Consider the following 20,421-nt stretch of genomic DNA (forward strand, 5'->3'; position numbering starts at 1 on the left):
CAAGGACTATTTCAATGCACAACTCAGAAGTTTACTTTTGCTCAAAAGGTGCCAGAAAGTAGAGTAGATGAAAAGAAGTTTGGCTTCACAACAGACTATGTTCAAAAAAGCCATATCACAAAGTGAGGCTGCTGTAAAGGCTAGTTTTATTGTGGCAGCAGATATCGCAAAATCAGCCCGGCCCTTCAATGAGGGAGAGTTTGTGAAAAAGTGTATGATGAAAGATTGTGACCTCATGTGCCCAGAGAAAAAGCAAGCATTTTCAAATGTGAGCCTGAGCAGAAACACGGTAGCTGATCGCACATGTGATCTTGCCACCAATCTATATGACCAGCTGATGGAAAAGGGAAAAGATTTCATTGCATTCTCCCTCGCTGTGGATGAGAGCAGCGACACATCTGATACTGCCCAGCTGTCAGTCTTCATCCGTGGAGTGGACTCAAATCTGTGTGTTACGGAGGAACTTTTGGGATTAAAATCAATGCATGGTACAAGGTTCATTGTTATATCTGGAGGAAGATTTTTTCAATAAATATCAATGTTGGCCCGCGACTTTGTCCGAGTTTTAAATTTTGGCCCACTGTGTATTTGAGTTTGACATCCCTGCCTTAGAGTAAACTTGCGCCTCTCATTTAGCCTGATTGAGAAATTAAGAGAATAATTATAAGGAAGCACAGCATGGAGGGGCGAGATGAAAGCAGAGATCATTAAACTGAGCGATGCGTCCTCGTAATTAAAAATAATTCCATCCAAAGTCTGACTGAAACTTAAACTAAAGCAAATTAGTCTGTAGGAGTGTAAATAAGTCACTTTCTACCGCTGAACATTTGAGTGTTTGTTAATTCACACACTTCTGTGAGGAAAAGCTCCTCTCTGTCTGTCTGTCACTGTGCTCAGTCTGCTCTGATCGATCAGCGACGGTTCGACTGAACCAACTCAAAGGGTCCAGAAATCTCTGATTTTTATGACTTGTTTCTGTCAGCTGCTGAAAATAGTAAAATGATCATAGGCTGCTTAAATATGATCACCTGATTGCGGTGACTGCATGATGAGTTTTTTTTTAAAAGACAAAAAGTAGGGTAGCAAAACCATAATTTTGCTCCTGTTAATCGAATAACAGGGATGAATTTGCTCCACTTGTTCTATTGTTCAGGCGACTATGAATATTATTGAGTTGATACCATATTAATAACTGCAGTCATTTATCATTTCAACATATAACCTCCTATAAGAGGAGGTACTGAGAGGAACAAAAGAGCTCCCATTCCCACTAAACTGACTTCATGTCAATAAATATTTATATTCTTTTTTTAACATAAGTACACTTTGTTCAATAAAAAAAAAAATAGCAAGCTGTGTTATAAAGTATGATATGAGAGGATTGTCACATTCAGATTCTTTTCATGAACAATACAAATACTACAGCTGAGGGTCTGTTTCCAACCAACAGCAGAATGTTAGCTGTCACGTTAACCTGCCAAATATCTCAGAAAAAGATACAAAATGGAGCAAAAACAATCAAAAAGGAGGGAAGACGCCAATCTGCTTTGGAAAACTAGGTGGGCTGAGCTGCTGAATTTGGCACCGCCCAGCAAAGTCCGCGCCAACAGTCCTCTTTTACGTCCGCAGACACGCTTTAAGTTAAGAAGCTCTGATAAGAAGTCTCATATTCATCTTTTAACTTGCTTAAAAGACGATTGGAAAAAATGAGTGGTAGAGGCAAAGGTGGTAAGGGACTCGGTAAAGGAGGCGCTAAGCGTCACCGTAAAGTCCTTCGTGATAACATCCAGGGAATCACCAAGCCCGCCATCCGCCGTCTGGCTCGCCGTGGCGGTGTGAAGCGTATCTCCGGTCTGATCTACGAGGAGACCCGCGGAGTGTTGAAGGTGTTCCTGGAGAATGTGATCCGTGATGCCGTCACCTACACCGAGCATGCCAAGAGGAAGACCGTGACCGCCATGGATGTGGTTTATGCTCTGAAGAGGCAGGGACGCACTCTGTACGGTTTCGGAGGTTAAATCTGATCTTGACCTGCTGATCTCCAAACACAAAGGCTCTTTTAAGAGCCACCCACCTCCTCTTAAGAGCTGTCCTGTTGTATATTATTAACTGCTATGTAAAAATGTTACTACTTTGTATATTAATGAACTAAGTTTTCTGAAACATGACTTCCGGCTTATGAATAGTGCCATTTTTAAACATATGGATATTAACTGATGCTTTGAACATGACTATAAACAACTAATAAGGCTTGTTTTCAGGCAATCGGGTTGTGAAAACACCATTCTTTCTCTCAAAACAAATGTGTTGTTGTGAGATAATCAGTTGGATTAGAAAGAAGTTCTGCTACACAAATGTATTTAATTTTGGATGTAAAATAATCTTTCCTTCTGTCACAAGAGGAAAAAAAAACTGTTTAAACCTTCAACAATGAATTGTATTTCATAAATTTAGGGTTAGGGAATAACCTGACATACATGTTGTGGAGTAAAAGCACAATATTTACATGATAAACACAATAGTAGCATAAAAGGAAAATATTGAAGATTAATTACCTCAAAATTGTGTTAATAGTTAATGCATTTACTTTAATGTAGCCACTTTTCATCACTGAGAATGGGGCTATATATTATACATAAACATAAACACACAAGGTTGTCTGTGTATAAAATGATTTGAACAATGCTTCATTCAACTTGTGTTAAAAACTCCAGCTCACAATAAATTTAAGACACAGTTTATATCCATTAATGGTTATTATCATTTACTGATGCTATATACATCATTTATAAGAAAGACTGAAGGAATCACTGTTATTCTTTTTGTGAAACAGAGAAACATGATCTTCATGTGTCAGTTGGGTCCAACATGGGAGAATCAATAAAATTCCTATTAACATTAGTTTGAAAAGTATTGTTATTTCAGAGGGAATAGCACCAAAAACTGGATTAAGGATCAATGAAATAAATCCATGGATTTTTTTTAATGTTTTATCATAGATCAGTAAAACATATCAGCTTTTGGAATGCTAAATCTAAATACAATATGTTTATTCCTCTATAGTTATGGATTTTTGGACAGTATGTTATATTATAAACAGTGGAGACTCTTCAGATGAGGTGGGCAGCTCTTGAAGTAAAAAGGCGGTCAGATTGTTCATCAAAGGTTGGGCGGTGTTTGTGTTGCGCATGCTCAGTCTCACTCACAAGAATTCAACCAATCCTGTATGAGCAACGGCGCAGTTAAATTTGCATCAGATGGATACATAGAGGCTGTTTGGAGCTGTTGGAGCTATTCGTTTGAGAAAATCCAGCGAACTAACCATGCCTGATCCAGTTAAGGCCCCGAAGAAAGGCTCCAAGAAGGCCGTGTCTAAAGCCACCAAGACCGGCAAGAAGAAGAGAAAGACCAGGAAGGAGAGCTACGCCATCTACGTGTACAAGGTGTTGAAACAGGTCCACCCCGACACCGGCATCTCCTCCAAGGCCATGGGCATCATGAACTCCTTTGTGGGGGACATCTTTGAGCGCATCGCCGGTGAGGCTTCCCGCCTTGCTCACTACAACAAGCGCTCCACCATCACCTCCAGGGAGATCCAGACCGCTGTCCGCCTGCTGCTGCCCGGTGAGCTGGCCAAACACGCCGTGTCTGAGGGCACCAAGGCTGTCACCAAGTACACCAGCTCCAAGTAAATCTGCTGTTTGTACCAACAACTCAAAGGTCCTTTTCAGGACCACCCACACCTTCACCTGAGAGCTATGTCTATCAAACTTATGTTTTTTCAATAATATATAACATACTACACATTTTTCATATTAGAGAATTTAACAGTCTTTTGAAGCAGAGAGGAGTGAAGCAGTGCTGTCCTCTGAGTGCAACTGTTTATATATTGGTCATCTAATTAAACCAACTGACCAGAGCGGTCATTGCTGGAAATTTGTAAGCCATGCACAGGAAGTTGCTGCTATTGTTTATGCTGTGTCATAACAAAACAGAGATGGATGTTTTAAATCATTTAATTCTTCATGAAAATGCTTCTTAAACCAAACTAAGTCATGACAAAACAAAAGGAGTTTGGAGAGGACAGTGACAGACAATGCATTAATATTCAAATATAGTTAAAACCTTCATCCTATCCAAACTCCTTGTCCTTGCAAATATCTTTCCTCCACCCAACAAAATAATAAACCAACTAAACAGTGTGCCAACTTAATCTGGAGAACTAGAGAAGTCACTAAAAGAGACTGAATGTACAAAAGCAAAGAAAATGGAGGGCTGGGTGCTGTAGAGCTCGGTGACAGATTAAAAATTGCTTTTGTAAAAACATCGCTGCTGCCATCATCAGAAATGCTCTCTTACAATAAATAAATTATATGGTGATTTAATTACACACCTCCAATATTTACAAATAGACTGGGGTGGTTTACCCAGCAAAATGATTTATTTTAAAATAAATGATTTTAAATATGGGAAATTAATTAATTTTAAAAACTTAATTTATAATGAAAGCACATGATAAAAAAAAAAAATCTAAAAAATAAGAATCAGAGAGTATTGAGGTGGTTGATGTCTATAATTATGGTAATGGAAATGGTTGGTGGTATTGATACTGTCAGAATGTATAAAGTAAAAAAGATATACCAGCACATCCGTAGTTATGACAAGCAACAAAGTTCCCCTGACAGAATCTAACTGAGGACAGTGTGATTACATGCCTTTTATCTGATGAGTCTTCATTTTCAGTTATACTGATTATATATTTATTCATATATTTTTATACTGATGATACAAACTGTTGATATTACATACAGTTATGTACAGTATGTGTATGTATAGTATAGATCATAACAACTGTGGTGGCAGTTTCTGTAATAAAAGACTCACAAACCAGAGAATGTCTTTCTGGGTTTAATATTACATTTGCAAGCGGGTACAAACATGCAAGAGACACTGTACAGTTAGCTGTATTAGGTAAAGTACAAAGTCATGCTCTGAACAGTCCATTATTATAATTTCAGCAGATAGGTACGGCCTCCTCAGTCATCTGTACACACATAGTTCACTATTGTTCTCTTAATGAACAGTGCAGTTGGACTCCTTTTCTATCTCTACACACACTCACAGTCTGTCATTGTCCTTTCAACAGACAGGTGCTGCTGGCCTCTGTTATCTCTGCAAAGTAGTTTCACCATACACCAGATCATAGAACATCACATCAAGTGTTAGTGTAAATGTCAAAGTATCAGAATAGGTATAACATTGTTTTTCAGTAATATATATATATATATATATATATATATATATATATATGAATGACAAACAGGCCAGCAGTCATGTGGAAACCATGTCAGATTAAGACACTGCATTTACAACCAGTGATAGATCAGGTTGGTACTAAATGACATGAGGATGTTTCTCAAACAAGAGGACAGTCTCCATCTTACAGAGAACACAGAGACACTGAGGACCCAATCCTGCCAAACCAGAACCCAAACACAGGATAAAGAGGTTGAGTGAATGTGGTGTTGAAGGTGTGGAGGTGGATCAGTGTGTCAGAGGAGACTCTGTAGAAGGACAGAGTGCCAGCAGGGCAGTCCACATACACTGCTATTCTGTTAGAGACAGAAGAGACGGAGGAGGAGGAGGAGGAGGAGGAGGAGGAGGAGGAGGAGGAGGAGGAGGAGGAGGAGGGGGGAGAGATGACGATTCCTCTGTTATTGTGCCAGACAGAGTTATATTCAGCAGAGCAGTACAGACTCCAGGACTGATCATTCCTTCCAAACACACAGTCATTACTACGCCCCCTCCTTCTAATTCCTCTGTAAGTCACTGATATAAAAACTCCTCCGTTCCACTCGACCTCCCAGTAACAGCGACCAGTCAGACCATTTCTACACAGCAACTGAGGCCAGAAGTCAAATCTGTCTGGATGATCAGGATATGACTGATCCTCCTCCACATATGTCACCTTCCTGTTGTTGTCAGACAGTTTCAGTTTTGTGTTTACTGAGTTTGGATCCAGTGTGAGTTCACAGAAATCTGATGAAGAGAACGAGACACAATACAGCTGCAGTTATTGATCTATCATCTGTTTGATGATAACATCATCTTCATCCTCAGTAGGATTTGAATGATCGATGTCACAAAGAAAAACACACTTACACTTCTTCAGACCTGGTGTCAACCACTGGACTCCAGCAGGCTGCACTCTGAAAGGAGGAGAGGGGTCAGAGCAGCATCTTCATCTTTCAGCATGCAAACATGGACATTACATCATCTGCTGTTTTATTATTCTGTTCAAATGTGGGGTTGATAGACTTTCATCCAAACTCAATCTCCTAATCCTTCTGAAACCCTGATTGAATCTAATCAGGTTTAACTTTCAACATTTACAAGAAAACGTCAGTTACAAATAAAAACTCAGAGATTCAGTTGAGATCTACACAAGAACATTCACCAAAGAAAAAAAAACTGGAGGCCTTATCTTGTAATCATACGGAGCCTAGAAGGTGTCATTAATTAAAAAACAACTTGTGCTTGTTAATTTGTTTTTTGGGGTGAGATTCTTGCTTTCAGGCTCTGTCTCTCGCTTTCATGCCACCCAAATAAATCTCACTCCAGATAACAGGAAGTCACAACGCCACCCCTTAATGAAATTCCCGTAAAGTGTACTGAAGTAGCATATCAAATGACATGGTTAAGCTATGTTTGAGTGAAAAAAAAGGTTATGAACACAATTGCAAGAACAATACTTTCCAGTCCTATCTTGGGATGTTTGATTTGAAAGAGAACTTAGTTTAATTCTAACTATTTCATCTGTTTCACTCTGCAGATGTCTCTTGTTTGCTACTTTGCATTGGATGTTTTATCACAGTGATGGTTATTTGGGGTGCACTTTCCCTCTATGTGCCTTTTTTCTACCTCTTTCCCAGTTTTGGGTGCAAATTCAAGAGGCTTATTTCCACCCAGTTACCACAGTTACAGTAAAATCAAGCGCACTGGGTGAGTGATGCCAGTTTTGTGATGGGATACTCATTAGCCCCTGGCTGAGCACCACAGTGTTGGAGTTCTCCCGCAGTGTGAAAGGGTTGCCTTCTTGTGACTGTGTGTTGGGAGGAAGGCTCTGACTGTTCTTTGTGCGTATACTTCAAAACTCAGTCCAGCCCTAAATGGGATGCAGCCGGGTGATTTCATAGTTCTGCTAGGGAACTTCAACACTCACATGGGCAATGAAAGAGAAGCCTGGAGGGGGATGACTAGGAGGAACGCTCTGTTTGATCTGAACCTGAGTGGTGCTTTGTTATTAGACTTCTCTGCTAGTGGCCATAACATACACCATGTTTGAGCATAAGGTGGTTCTTAAGCGTAACTGTGTCATTAGATCTGTGGCTGTGTGTCATGGACACTGAAGGGTGAAGAGATGAGCAGAGCTGTTCACCACCTGGTGGTGAGTTGATCAGGTGGCGGGAGAATCTGCTGGACAGACCTGGTAAACCCAAACGTGTAGTGGCAGGTTTGGGACACGGAATATGAGTAGGCCATGTTCAGGACCTCAATTGTGGAGGCAGCTGCTTGGAGTTGTTGCCAGAAGGTCATTAATGCCTGTCGAGGGAGCAAACTTAGAAACCACTGGTGGACACCTGGGATGAAAGAAGTCCTCAAGCTGAAAGGATCTCCTGAAGCAGCAGACAGGCACTGGATGGCCAGAAGGGTGGCAGCTTCAGTGGTTGCTGAAGCAAAAACCTGGGTGTGGGAGGAGTTTGAAGAAGCCATGGAGAAGGACTTTCAATTGACCTCAAAGAAGTTCTGGAAAACTGTCAGATGACTCAGGAGGGGGAAGCCCTCTGTTGAGGAGGAAGAGTTGGGTGACTAGAGGGAAGCCTTACCCATATTCCTGACAGGGGTCGTCTGAGGTAGTTAAGAAGCTCCTCAGTGACAAGGCACCAGGTGTAGATGAGATTCGCCCTGAGATGTTAAGCTTTATTTATTCAGGAAATATTACTGAGATCAAGATATCTTTTGCAAGAGAGACCTGAGAGCGGGTTACATATACACAGGATCACAGGACTGTTCATCACTGTCCAGTGTGTCCCACAAGTTGATAATTTACTAGTGGTGGTGGGTGCATCTTACAATCTCCTGCCTGTATGAGAATAACAAAATGAGGGGGAGGCAGAGTCAGACATGAACTTTACCATTAAGGAAGGTAGGCAACTGCCTGAGGCCCCCAGCTAAAAGCTATGATGTTTAGATTTTTAGATATGAAAAATATTAAATTATGTTACTATTTTAACTCATTGTACCCCAAAATAACTTACAAAAGGCCCCCAAAGCACTTAAAAAATATACAACTATAGACTTCTACTTCAGAGGAAAACATTGTACCACTACATTTACCTGACAGAAATATAATGCATTATTATTCATTAAACTATCCAGCATTATATAAGAATTCAAAGCCCCACCTTGAACACAAGTTAAGTACATGTATGTACACTGTGCTGATAATACCTCTGTTTCACTCTTCACTTTTAAGTAAAAATTTGAATGCTGAGTTTTACTGTGCGGTATTAATGGTTTTACTTCAGAAAGAGTTGTGAGTCCTTCTACCACTGCCAATACCAACATTCCCAGTTAGAGAAAGGGTGAAAATAAAGCAAAGCAGAGTTTGCCTTGGGCCCCCTAATAACTAAATCCGCCCCTGGGCGGAGTGCTCAGCTGTGTTATTATTAACATCATGTCTCCAGCAGTGCAGAGCAGCCTCTCTGCTGTACCGTTAGCTCTGGGAATGTCATCGATGAACAAGACGATAAGTGGAAACAGATTGAGCACCAGGTTATTTTCTTTACCTCAGAGTTGGTTTATAGTGTTTAATGCTGCAGTGTGTGTTTGTCAGCCAGTCTCATTTGTTACTGCTAGAGGTAGCTGCTCCACTCTGCTAATGTTAGTCTCTGAGTGATGGCGTAGAAAGTTTACAATATATTTCACGTTGTTCTCGTAAAGGTAATTATTTAGTTATTAAATCAAAATATGCTTTCTACTGCTACCCTTTGTGAAGATGAACTACAAGATACATGGATGTATTGACAAGATAACTCTAGCGTGTATGCACTGTAGACTGTCTGGGTGCTGCACTGCCCTCACAATTGAGTTTCACCTTTTTCGTTCCATCAACATCACGTTATTAACTAACATTTAGAAGATCAATTTGACATTTGTGAATTGATTCAGAATCTTAGGAGATAAGAATCGAGACGCTTATGTAGGCTGAAGGTCCGCTGGTCTGTGTGCATTATGAAATGACAATTGCGCATTTGGGATTTTATCTACCTGGGCGGATCTTAATCTATCTGGGCTGGCCGCCCAAGCGAAGCCTATGTATGGGAAACACTATAGTCACAAAACAATCATCATACACACTGACAGAAACACTACTTAAAACAATCACAAACATTATGAAGAATGTCAGCTAGTAAAACTTTAAAGTCCCCCAGAGGAAAAAGTGTCTCTAACTTTAAACTGTGTTTCAGTTCATTCCAGTAGTAAGGTGCAGAACCAGTGTTATCCAGTTCAGAATTTGTATGAGGAACTTTTAAAGCCAACCTGCTCTGTGATCTGGTGTCATAGTTATTAGTTCTGAGTTCAACTAAAGATGTTAAATAACTCAGTAACTTAGGTAGCAAGGCCTTATAAATGAAGACACAGGTATGCTGGTGCCTTCTAGATGTCAGTGACGACCATCCAACCTTATCATGTAGTGGTGAGTGTGATAGCTGTCTGCTGTAGTGAATCAAATAGCACTGTGGTAGATAGGGCTGTAATGATCGTGGCTGCAGCATGATATCTAGATATCTCCATTATCCGATGTGGACAGTATGGTAGATTGTATAACGCATGCTTCGAAAAGAGAAACAAGCTCTGTTCTGCTACAAGAATCCAATCTGAATTTTGGTTATTGAGTGAGATATTCAACATGAGTTATGTAGGACAATCTGCTGTCTAACCAAGGTCCTATATATTTATAATGCTGCACTGTGTCAATTAGTTCTCCATTTAGAGCATGGATATGTGTGGAAACATCAATGGTTTGGAAGAGAAAGCCTCATCTGTAGTAGGGTCAATGGCATACAACTGATAGGAGAGCTGCTAGAGGGATTATATATATCTCTTCTGGTGAGGGAACACCTTGTGATCCCCAGGAGGAGCTGGAGGATGTTCCTGGGGATAAGGATGTCTGGTTGACCTTACTCAGGCTCATATGAGATCAGGATAGATGTCACGGTGTAATACCTGATCTGGTAATTATGAAATAGTAAGTCATAATGTGTTGCTGAAGTCATTATTATGAGATAAGGTTGTTTTCTTTGGTGAATGCAATATGCTTCCATAGAGATCTTTGACAGAGAAAAGGTTTCCAGCTCTTCCTCTTCTATCAGACATTGTTCCCCATACCTGAGAGTGTCTAGTCCCCAGTGTGGCTCCTCCAGTACAGCCGACAGCAGCTTCACTCCTGAGTCTCCTGGTTGATTGTAGCTCAGATCCAGCTCTCTCAGATGAGAGGGATTAGAGCTCAAAGCTGAGGCCAGAGAAGCACAGCCTTCCTCTGTGATCAGACAGCCTGATAGACTGCAAAACACAAACCAATACATATGTCAGACAGGCTGAGATTATATTGCTGTGTACAGTCAAGTACAAGAACAAACTCTCCAAACAAACGATGAACTGAATCAGGATGTTCCAGAAAGTTGAGCATCCAGTCATTGTGATCTCAATGTTAAAAAAAAAAAAACTTCCAAATATCTTCATCAATTGTGAAGCTTTTGCCAAAAGAATAAAGACATGTAGCATTTTTAAACTACACAAAATCAAGGAGCCTCCTGCCATAAAATGTGACTTCACAGTGGTTCATAGAAGTATCCAATGGACAAAGGCAACTAGTCTTCTCTTTAGCCTGCAACTGGTACTTGAACCCCCTGTGAATACTTGATTGTCCAGGTACAATGTTTTTTAGCCAAATATAGAAGAAAACATCTGTGGTATTTAATAATTCAACAACAAAAGCAAAAGGAAATTATGAATAATCAGCATGGAAAGTAATTATCTACTGCTGAAGTATAGTAACAATGGTTTGACAAATCATATCAACAAAGACAAGTGTACACAGGTTTAATGTTTATCCTCTAATATAGTTAAAAATTGAACAGTCATTTGTTGAACAGGTTGATGAATCATGACCTGAGAGTTTCCAGTCTACATTGTGGACTCTTCAGTCCAGCAGACAGTAGCTTCACTCCTGAATCATGCAGGCTGTTGTTACTGAGATCCAGCTCTCTCAGACTACAGGACTGGGAGCTGAGAAGTGAGGACAGAGCTGCACAGCTTCTCTCTGAGAGGTTACAGCCACTCAGGCTGAAGAGGAAACACAGCGGAAAAACAAATAAGAAGTTATCTATTTTCCCCTCCTGTTAAAAAGATAGCAGTATATTTAAATAATGTATAAATCCAACTATCTCTGTACTTACAGAGCTTTGTTGGAGGCTTTGACCACTGGCAGTAGCCTAAGAAGAGTCTCCTCTGAAACAGGGTATTTCTTCAGGTCAAACACATCTGCATATTTGTTTGATGACAGTAAGATGAAGACCAGAGCTGACCACTGAGCAGGAGAGAGTTTATCTGTAGCGAGACTTCCTGAACTCAGGTACTGTTGGATCTGCTTCACTAGAGAATGATCATTCAGTTCATTCAGACAGTGGAACAGATTGATGCTTTTCTCTGCAGACAGATTCTCCTCAATCTTCTTCTTGATGTACTCGGCTGTTTCATGATTGGTCTGTGAGCTACTTCCTGTCTGTGTCAGCAGACCTTGTAGGAGAGTCTGATTGGTCTGCAGTGAAAGACCCAAGAGAAAGCGGAGGAACAAGTCCAGGTGTCCATTTGGACTCTGTAAGGCCTTGTCCACAGCCCTCTGGTAGAGATGTGTATCTGCAGATTCTTGCTTAGTTTCAGACTTCTGAGATATTGTTTGATCTTCTGACAGCACATTGACTCCAGAGTTGATGAATGTCAGATGGACATGAAGAGCGGCCAGAAACTCTTGAACGCTCAGATGGACAAAGCAGAACACCTTGTCATGGTAAAGCCCTATCTCCTCTTTAAAGATCTGTGTGAACACCCCTGAGTACACTGAGGCTGCTCTGATGTCGATGCCACACTCTGCCAGGTCTGATTCATAGAAGATCAGGTTGCCTTTCTGCAGCTGCTCAAAAGCCAGTTTTCCCAGAGAGACAATCATCTTGCTGCTCTCTGGAGTCCAGTGTGGATCTGTCTCAGCTCCTCCATCATACTTGATGTTCTTCAGTTTGGACTGAACAACCAGGAAGTGGATGTACATCTCAGTCAGGGTCTTGGGCAGCTCTCCACCCTCTCTGATTTTCAACACATCCCCCAGAACTGTAGCAGTGATCCAGCAGAATACTGGGATGTGGCACATGATGTGGAGGCTTCGGGATGTCTTGATGTGGGAGATGATGGTGCTGGCCTGCTTCTTATCTCTGAATTTCTTCCTGAAGTACTCCTCCTTCTGTGGGTCAGTGAACCCTCTGACCTCTGTCACCATGTCAACACACTTAGATGGGATCTGATTGGCTGCTGCGGGTCGTGTGGTTATCCAAAGGCGAGCAGAGGGAAGCAGTTCCCCCCTGATGAGGTTTGTCAGCAGCACATCCACTGAGGTGGACTCTGTAACATCAGTCAGGATCTCATTGTTGTGAAAGTCCAGAGGAAGTCGACACTCATCCAGACCGTCAAAGATGAATGCAACCTGGAACTCTTCAAACCTGCAGATTCCTGCTTCTTTGGTTTCAGTAAAGAAGTGATGAACAAGTTCCACCAAGCTGTACTTTTTCTCTTTCAGCACATTCAGCTCTCTGAAAGTGAATGGAAATGTGAACTGTATGTCCTTGTTGGCTTTGTTTTCAGCCCAGTCCAGAGTGAACTTCTGTGTTAAGACTGTTTTTCCAATACCAGCCACTCCCTTTGTCATCACTGTTCTGATTGGTTGAGCTCTTCCAGGTGGGGCTTTAAAGATGTCTTCATGTCTGATTGTTGTTTCTGGTCTAACTGGTTTCCTGGATGCTGTTTCAATCTGTCTGACCTCATGTTCATCATTGACTTCTGCAGTCCCTCCCTCTGTGATGTAGAGCTCTGTGTAGATCTGATTGAGAAAGGTTGGGTTTCCTGCTTTAGCAATCCCCTCAAACACACACTGAAACTTCTTCTTCAGATTAGATTTGAGTTTAGGCTGACAAATTGGAGCAGGAGTTTCTGAATGAACAAACAACAAATACGATCAAAAATTGATTTATAAAGAAAATGTGACAATTTAATTCCCCTAAAGAATGAACATGTTGAACCAATTTTCCTCCATCTCTTGAGACATTAGTACACTCACTGAGCACTTTATTATGAACACCTGTGCAATATAATGCAATCCAATACAACAGCTCTGCCATAAATTCTACTTTAAGAAGCTTATACATTTTTAGTTTTTGTTGACATTGTCAGAAAAGTGACGATTCTCCTTATGTTTATTTTATATTAGGAACATTTTTAATATAATGCACCCCGATACACAACCACCAACCACTATGACCTCAATAATAAAAATTAAGTAGAACTATCATCTGTCTGACAATGTCAACAAAAACTGTAAATGTATAAGCTTTGTAAAAGTAGAATTTATGGCAGAGCGGTTATATCGGATTGTATTACATTGCACAAGTGTTCTTAACAAAGTGCTTGGTGAGTGTAAATGTCCATTTATCCAGCATGTTGAATCTTTATACAAAGCTTCTTACTACTCTGCAGACTGTCAGCCAGCTCCTCCTGCTTCATTATCCTCAGGAAGTGCAGTGTGATCTTCAGAAATGATTCTCTGCTGCTCTTCCTCAGCTCTTTCTCCTCACTGTCCAATCCCTCATCATCCTCATGATGACTCTCTGGGTAATCTGAACTCAAAATGCCCTGCATCTTCTTCAGCTCACTCTTCACAAAAGTGACAATATTCTCTTCCAGCAGCTGGAACAGAATAATACAGTATGAATGACACAATTAGACTAAAATCATGGAAGGAAACATCAGATCAATGTTGGATAGACTGACGATTCACTGGTCGACAAAGTGCAGCATAGAGATGATTGTTTAACAGAATAGATGTAAAAGTAATTGTTGTACATGTACAGACCATAAATATGGAGTCCAGGTGTGTTTGATGCTGCTGGGCAGACTGATGACTGGGAACTTCTGAGGTGTCCTGGTCCACTCTGTGGAGGAATCATGAAGAATGAGCTCACATTATCTTTGTCCGCACCGAGACAAACACAAGCTAAAGGTCAATGAATTTATATTTGGATGTGAACAAAGAATCAGATGACTCCCTGTAGTGGTAAAGCTTTACTAGTCCTGCTGTTCCCACTGAGAATCAACAGTACAGTCTGTTTGTAGCTTTCAGTGCAGACTTTTGCTTCATCAGTCAGTGTGGTTTATTCCCAACAGCTCTCACCAACCCTTCATAAAGCTCTCCCTCCCTCACTGCAAACTGCTGAAGTGCCCTAGAGCAAGGAAGCTAGGGCCCGTGTACCGGTTGTAATGGGCAGCTCCCAGTGTAAATGTGTTTGACTGTCTTGAGTGTGAGGCAGAGTGCTGCTGAAAAAATGCAGTGCTCAGAGAACTTCATTTGACTCAGTAAAAGTTTAAAAATCTTAAATCTCAGAGTCTAACAAAATCAAATAATTGAATTTTGCTTTCAATATCAGTTTTAAATCATTACCCTTGATCAACAGGGTGGTGCCTTTTCCTTGAAGTAAAAAGATGAGGGCCACCTTAAGGAAACCCACACGGGCAAATTGAGCTGGTCTATTATACTACTCTTGTCCCAGAGTCACTTGGCAGAATGCACCTGGCAGCACTTGGTTATCACAGCTGTGATTCCTTAACGGAGCTATGCTACCAAAACTTCCCAGGCAATGACACAGAGGTTGACTCACGTTTCGGAATAGTGCTGCACAGAGGCTCTCAAATGCTATTGATTTTCGAATGAATGGATATTTGGCTTTATTTATGGCATTAAAAAAATATTTTTTTGGCCTGGCAGGGGTTCTTCTTCTTATAATTATAGGAGAGACACTGATTCAGTAAACATTCAGTACGTTCAGTGAAAGCTCAGTAAACGTTGAGTACAGTCAGACCTATAGTTAGACCTTGCAGTCTCCAATAGGTTTGGCGAGTTCAAAGTTGTTAAAACAACAGGGGTGTTTTGAATACACCAGGTAATTTGTTAGTCTGTCCCTCCCGCCGCATTAAATAATGGATTAATCCTGGAAGGCTACTGATGTAGCACTTTTCTCCTTATGAAAATAATACTGCAATTATTCAATGAGAATTTGGTTGTATATGAACATATCAACCAACTAATTGAAGCATGGACAGGGAAATAATTTATTCATTTGCACACCAGAAAAAACATCTTTCTAACTCAACATGGAATGGAAGGAGACATGAGAGTGAGATCTATCTATCTAAGGAGGAATTCCAGATTTTCTAGAGGACGCTTTGATCATAAGCCAGCTGATCCATAAGGTCAAAGAAAATAAACGGTACCATACAACCTCATTCAGGCAAGTCTGGACCACTACCATATCCCGCAGTCCATTCAAGATATGGTTTCTAGCTGCCTGGTAGGGCTCAAGCTATGCTTCTCAACTGGACAGTTTAAAATGCCATAGCAAAATTATTCTAATCAAGCTGCACTATGTCCCCCATTGTGTTCATTATTGGTGTGACCCTCATTATCTCAGAAGCAGCAGATGTCATCTGTGGCCCAATTCCTGAGTCTGGCATTCTGGAGCCTGCCACTCATGGTTTCATGGATGAAACAGTAACAACTGAGACTCAAGTACATGCCAGATAGGTTTTAACCCTGGACAATTTCACAACATAGGCAAGGATGACCTTTAAGGCCAGGAAGTCCTTGTGAATGGTAGTCAGGAAGGCGAAAGTCACCAGCAAGGTCATGGTTCAAATGCAAAGAGAGCGCATGAGAGGAAAACCTAAAAACATCAACCTCTAGTGCAGGATTGCAGAGACAAAGGATGGTGAGCATGGCTATTCCTTGTTGAGTTTGGTTGCAGAGGCTTCCCTGAAAATTCTGTCTTGTGATTCCTGACTGCTCTGGTTGTCAACAGAAAGGGATGAGGATGTGGCTTAGTGATTGGCGCAGGAAGAAGACAGAGATTCTTGATGGATATGGAGTATGTGAGAAGAGAGTAGCTGGTAGTCAGGAGCAGATGGGCAATGATTTGACCACCACTGCTGACCCACCAACTGGATGATGTCATGGTTGAGGGTCAGAACACTGGGAGTTGTGTAATAATAAATAATAATACATTTAATTTGTACCACACTTTTCATTTGCAGTTAATTCCAAAGTGCTACATGCTACAGCTTTAAAAAACATAAAACATACAACATAAAGAAAGTAAAGAGTTAAGATGAAAAAGCCCTTCTGAATGGAAAGGTTTTTAAGCCTTTTTTAAAAGAGACTAGGGTCTGTTCATGTAGGCAGGGAGGCGCATGTCCCTTGATGGATTTGTACGTGAGTAGCAGGACTTTGTAGTCAATCCTGAAGGAGACAGGGAGCCAGTGCAATGAAAACAGAACTGGTGTTATGTGTTCATATTTTTGCACTCTCATCAGCATCCTGGCAGTGCTGTTCTGAATGTACTGGAGCTTCTGGATGCTCCTGCCAGGAATCCCTGTGAAGAGAGCATTGCAGTAGTCCAGTGTTGAGGAGATAAACGCATGGACAAGTTTCTCTGCATCTGACAGGGTTAGAGAGGGGCAGAGTTTAGAGATGTTTTTGAGATGGTAGGAAGAGTTTTTGCATATATGTCTTATATGGTCACATATTTTTTCATATATGTCTTATATGTTCATAAAATGTCAGGTTAGGGTCAAACCTAACACCTAGATTAGTCACTGAAGAGAAAAGGGGGATGTCCTGGCTGTCAAAGGTGAGATGAGGTATGGGGGACGACTGAATCTGGTATGGAGTGCCAACAAGGAGAGATTCACGCTGCTGTTTATCCAGAGAAAATTTCAAATTTAACATCTAAAGCCATCTGCTATCAACCATTGACTGGTCGCTCTTGCAGGACACACAATGGGTCCAGGTCCAGGTCCAAGTCCAGCAGAGTCTGGTCTGTGCTGCTGTGCTGGGCTTCAAACAACACAGAGCTTTGAGTGTGAATAATGATGGTAAAGTGATTTGAGTGCAGGGCAGTCATAGACAGTTAGAGATCATCATCCCACTTCTGAGCTTTGGTTTGACTGTCATGTTCCCCAAATAAAACTGAGTTAGTTACATTTAAAATTTAGCTACAGCTTACCTCTTTGCAGCAGGAGGTTGTCCTTTAAAATGAATAATATCATCCATTGACTGGTCACTCTTGAAGGACACACAGCTGGGTCCAGGTCCAGCAGAGTCTGGTCTGTGCTGCTGTGCTGGGCTTCAACACAACACACACAGAGCTTTGAGTGTGAATAATGATAGTGGCGTGATTTGAGTGAAGAACAGTCATAGACAGTTAGAGATCCTCATCTCACATTTGAGTTTTGGTTTGACTGTCATATTCTCCAAATAAAACTGAGTTAGTTACATTTAAAAATAGCTACAGTTTACCTCTTTGCAGCAGGAGGTTGTCCTTTAAAATGAATAATATCATCCATTGACTGGTCACTCTTGAAGGACACACATCTGGGTCCAGGTCCAGCAGAGTCTGGTCTGTGCTGCTGTGCTGGGCTTCAACACAACACACACAGAGCCTTGAGTGTGAATAATGATGGTGAAGTGATTTGAATGAAGAACAGTCATAGACAGAGATCCTCATCTCACCTCTGAGCTTTGGTCTGGCTGTCATGTTCCCCACACAGAGAGCTTTCAGAGGGAGGAACTCCCTCCTCTGTGTCCTCACACTGATGCATGCTGCTGAAGTCACATCCACATCAGTTACACACACTTTCTACCTTCATCTGGAAAGGAAACACAGGCAGCAGAGCTCATAACATCACAACAATAATCACTGAACTGAATGAAAACAGATTCATCAATTTTCTCTGTTTCATCTCAGTATGAACTGAATCTCTTTGAACTGTTGTTCAAACTAAAGAAGTAGATTGAAAACATCCAGCTCTGGGAATTTGTTCACATTTCATTGACTTATCGATTATGTAATAATAATGTGAGTCAGAGAAAGAGCTAAATGATTAATTACAGCCACATCACATTCACTTAGGACTTCTTTTAGTTCTTTTCTAAACATGAAGAAGCAGTACTCGTTTTTTATGCTCCATATATCTGAATGAACTCTCAGAAAACTGGAGGTCTTCAACTCTCACTTCTTTTAAATCAAGGCTCAAAACTTGTCACTGCCTTTAATTCAATTAAATTTGGGGTGATTGATTCATATCTTGTGCTGCACTGCCATTTTTATTCTCCTATTTAATCTGTTTTATTCCATTTTAACTTCTATTTTACTTTACACTTTTAAAATCCTATGTTTCTTTTTATAATTCTTTGTTTTTCTTTTATATCTTTTCTTAATGCATTCATATGTCTTTTATAAAACACTTTGTTGTTTAAAAGCTGCTATATGAATAAAGTTGCTTTGTCTTACATTGAATACAAAAATAAATAGGCGACCAAATATATTCAACTGGTGGAAGATCATTTAAAAAGCAGAGTAAGTTTGTACAGACATTTAACTAGTTTATCACACTGACACTATTTTCTGTATTTCTATTTTGGTTTTCACTGCATCAAATTGTACATAAATCTGCCAGTGTTTTGAACGAATAACGGAACTACTGAGAAAAACTTCAGGACATCATCGTTCATTTAATTTTACAGTTTGTGTTGTAAAACCATGACATTCATTTTCAACAGAACTTTCTAAGAGAGAAGCTACTTAAGGTTTCACGTCTGACTTGAGCAAAAGATTTATACTTTCAGAGCTGTCTGTAAGTTTGAAAAATATTTCTCTTAACTTCACTACATTCTGTGATTTTGTCCAAGTCACCATGAAAGGACAGTGTGATGAAAAATGTAGGACGGCGTGGTGCTTGAAAGTTTGTGAACCCTTTAGAATTTGCTCTATTTCTGAATAAATATGACCTAAAATGTGATCAGATTTTCATACGTCCTAAAACTAGATACAGTGAACCCAATTAAATAAACGTAAACTAAAGGACATCCCAACCAAAACTCAAGGCACAAGATTGAAACCTGTTTTAGCCTAATGTTTTCTTAAGTTGTTAAAAGGTTGTTGACCTCAGTAACTGTTGTAAGCACAAGACCAAAATTGACGGATAGTTTCAGTTATTAGGAAGCACCAAATGCTGATTTATCAAGTCAAACTGTTGTCTTGATTTGGCTGTAAGTTTGAGCAAATTAATTCCCCATAAATCAGTTTTGTTATATTCCAAACATTGATCTATATTAATGAGACTATAGACGGTGTGAGAATCGCGGTTTATTTTTAAGACAGAGATTGATTGGTCCATCTGTCCATGATGTTCCGCAATGAATCCGCAATACAGTGGCTGAGGTATTAAGTACGGTTTATCCACGTTTTTATCTACCACTACAGCCCTGTTCAAACCCGTGTTCCCCCCATGGTTCCCCCTTCTGGCACCCATACTGTCTACTCAGTTCTGTAGTGTAAATATAAAGATAGACCGTTCACCGACAGAATACTTTTCTCCAGCAGCTGTCCAGCCGAGCGGAGCCGCATTTCGTGTCTCGGACAGCGGGGAGAGCAGCAGCTCATCTCCGCCTCCTCCACAGGCTAATTCAGGCAGGAAAACCAGCCATCAATCGTCACATCAGTAAGTGATGGTACACAGTATTAACAACACCGTTTTCAACTACTGAGGACGAACTCTATTGCAGCTACTCAACACGTTAAACTCCGAACTACAAAATGGGGGAAATGTGTCCCCGCCCGTTATCAGTTCACCGTTAGTTCCAAACTACACTTTTAATAACCAAACGGCAGATTTCTGCTGTTTCTGGAAGAGCCAAGCTAACAGCAGTTAGCGCTAACGACATGAACAAAGAGCAATTTAAGTGTAAAATACCGAAAGCTGTCGGTTACATTACGTTTAGATGGAGACAAGTCTCTGCCATGATGATAGAAGAAAGTGAAACTCAAGCCTAGCGCATCGACTTCTGATGCGAGATCAGGATCGAATCCGGCCTGGAACACAGTTCTGACGCCTTTTAAAATAAAAGGCGGTCTGACCATAAAACAGTTATGAAATTTACGATTTAAAAACATTATTTTTATTATTATTGTTTTTACAATA

At 40.6% G+C, this 20,421-nt stretch overlaps 3 protein-coding genes across 4 annotated transcripts; 2 read left to right on the forward strand and 1 right to left on the reverse strand.

The window, feature by feature from the left end:
* Nucleotides 1-1,452: 1,452 nt before the first annotated feature.
* LOC137194654 (histone H4) lies at nt 1,453-2,071 on the forward strand. The gene has a single exon (XM_067606752.1). The coding sequence runs from the start codon at nt 1,707-1,709 to the stop codon at nt 2,016-2,018; it is 312 nt and encodes a 103-aa protein (XP_067462853.1). The 5' UTR covers nt 1,453-1,706; the 3' UTR covers nt 2,019-2,071.
* A 1,213-nt stretch (nt 2,072-3,284) lies between these two features.
* On the forward strand, nt 3,285-4,567 carry LOC137194651 (histone H2B 3-like). Its single transcript, XM_067606749.1, has one exon. It carries the CDS (start codon nt 3,324-3,326, stop codon nt 3,690-3,692), a length of 369 nt encoding a protein of 122 aa, XP_067462850.1. The 5' UTR covers nt 3,285-3,323; the 3' UTR covers nt 3,693-4,567.
* A 328-nt stretch (nt 4,568-4,895) lies between these two features.
* LOC137194637 (NLR family CARD domain-containing protein 3-like) lies at nt 4,896-20,313 on the reverse strand. Of its 2 annotated transcripts, XM_067606736.1 has the most exons (11): nt 20,216-20,312; nt 17,951-18,087; nt 17,738-17,857; nt 17,445-17,564; nt 14,243-14,321; nt 13,857-14,076; nt 11,523-13,323; nt 11,236-11,409; nt 10,453-10,626; nt 6,163-6,209; nt 4,896-6,039 (listed from the first exon to the last, which is right to left on the reverse strand). In XM_067606736.1, exons 2-11 carry the CDS (start codon nt 18,037-18,039, stop codon nt 5,441-5,443), a joined length of 3,423 nt encoding a protein of 1,140 aa, XP_067462837.1. In that variant the 5' UTR covers nt 18,040-18,087; nt 20,216-20,312; the 3' UTR covers nt 4,896-5,440. The 2 variants fall into 2 exon arrangements, with proteins under 2 accessions (XP_067462837.1, XP_067462838.1); XM_067606737.1 differs by lacking the exon at nt 17,738-17,857 and having other exon boundaries at nt 20,216-20,313.
* Nucleotides 20,314-20,421: the final 108 nt, after the last annotated feature.

Source organism: Thunnus thynnus, chromosome 12 (genome assembly GCF_963924715.1).
Source record: "Thunnus thynnus chromosome 12, fThuThy2.1, whole genome shotgun sequence".
NCBI classification, from domain to species: Eukaryota; Metazoa; Chordata; class Actinopteri; order Scombriformes; family Scombridae; genus Thunnus; species Thunnus thynnus.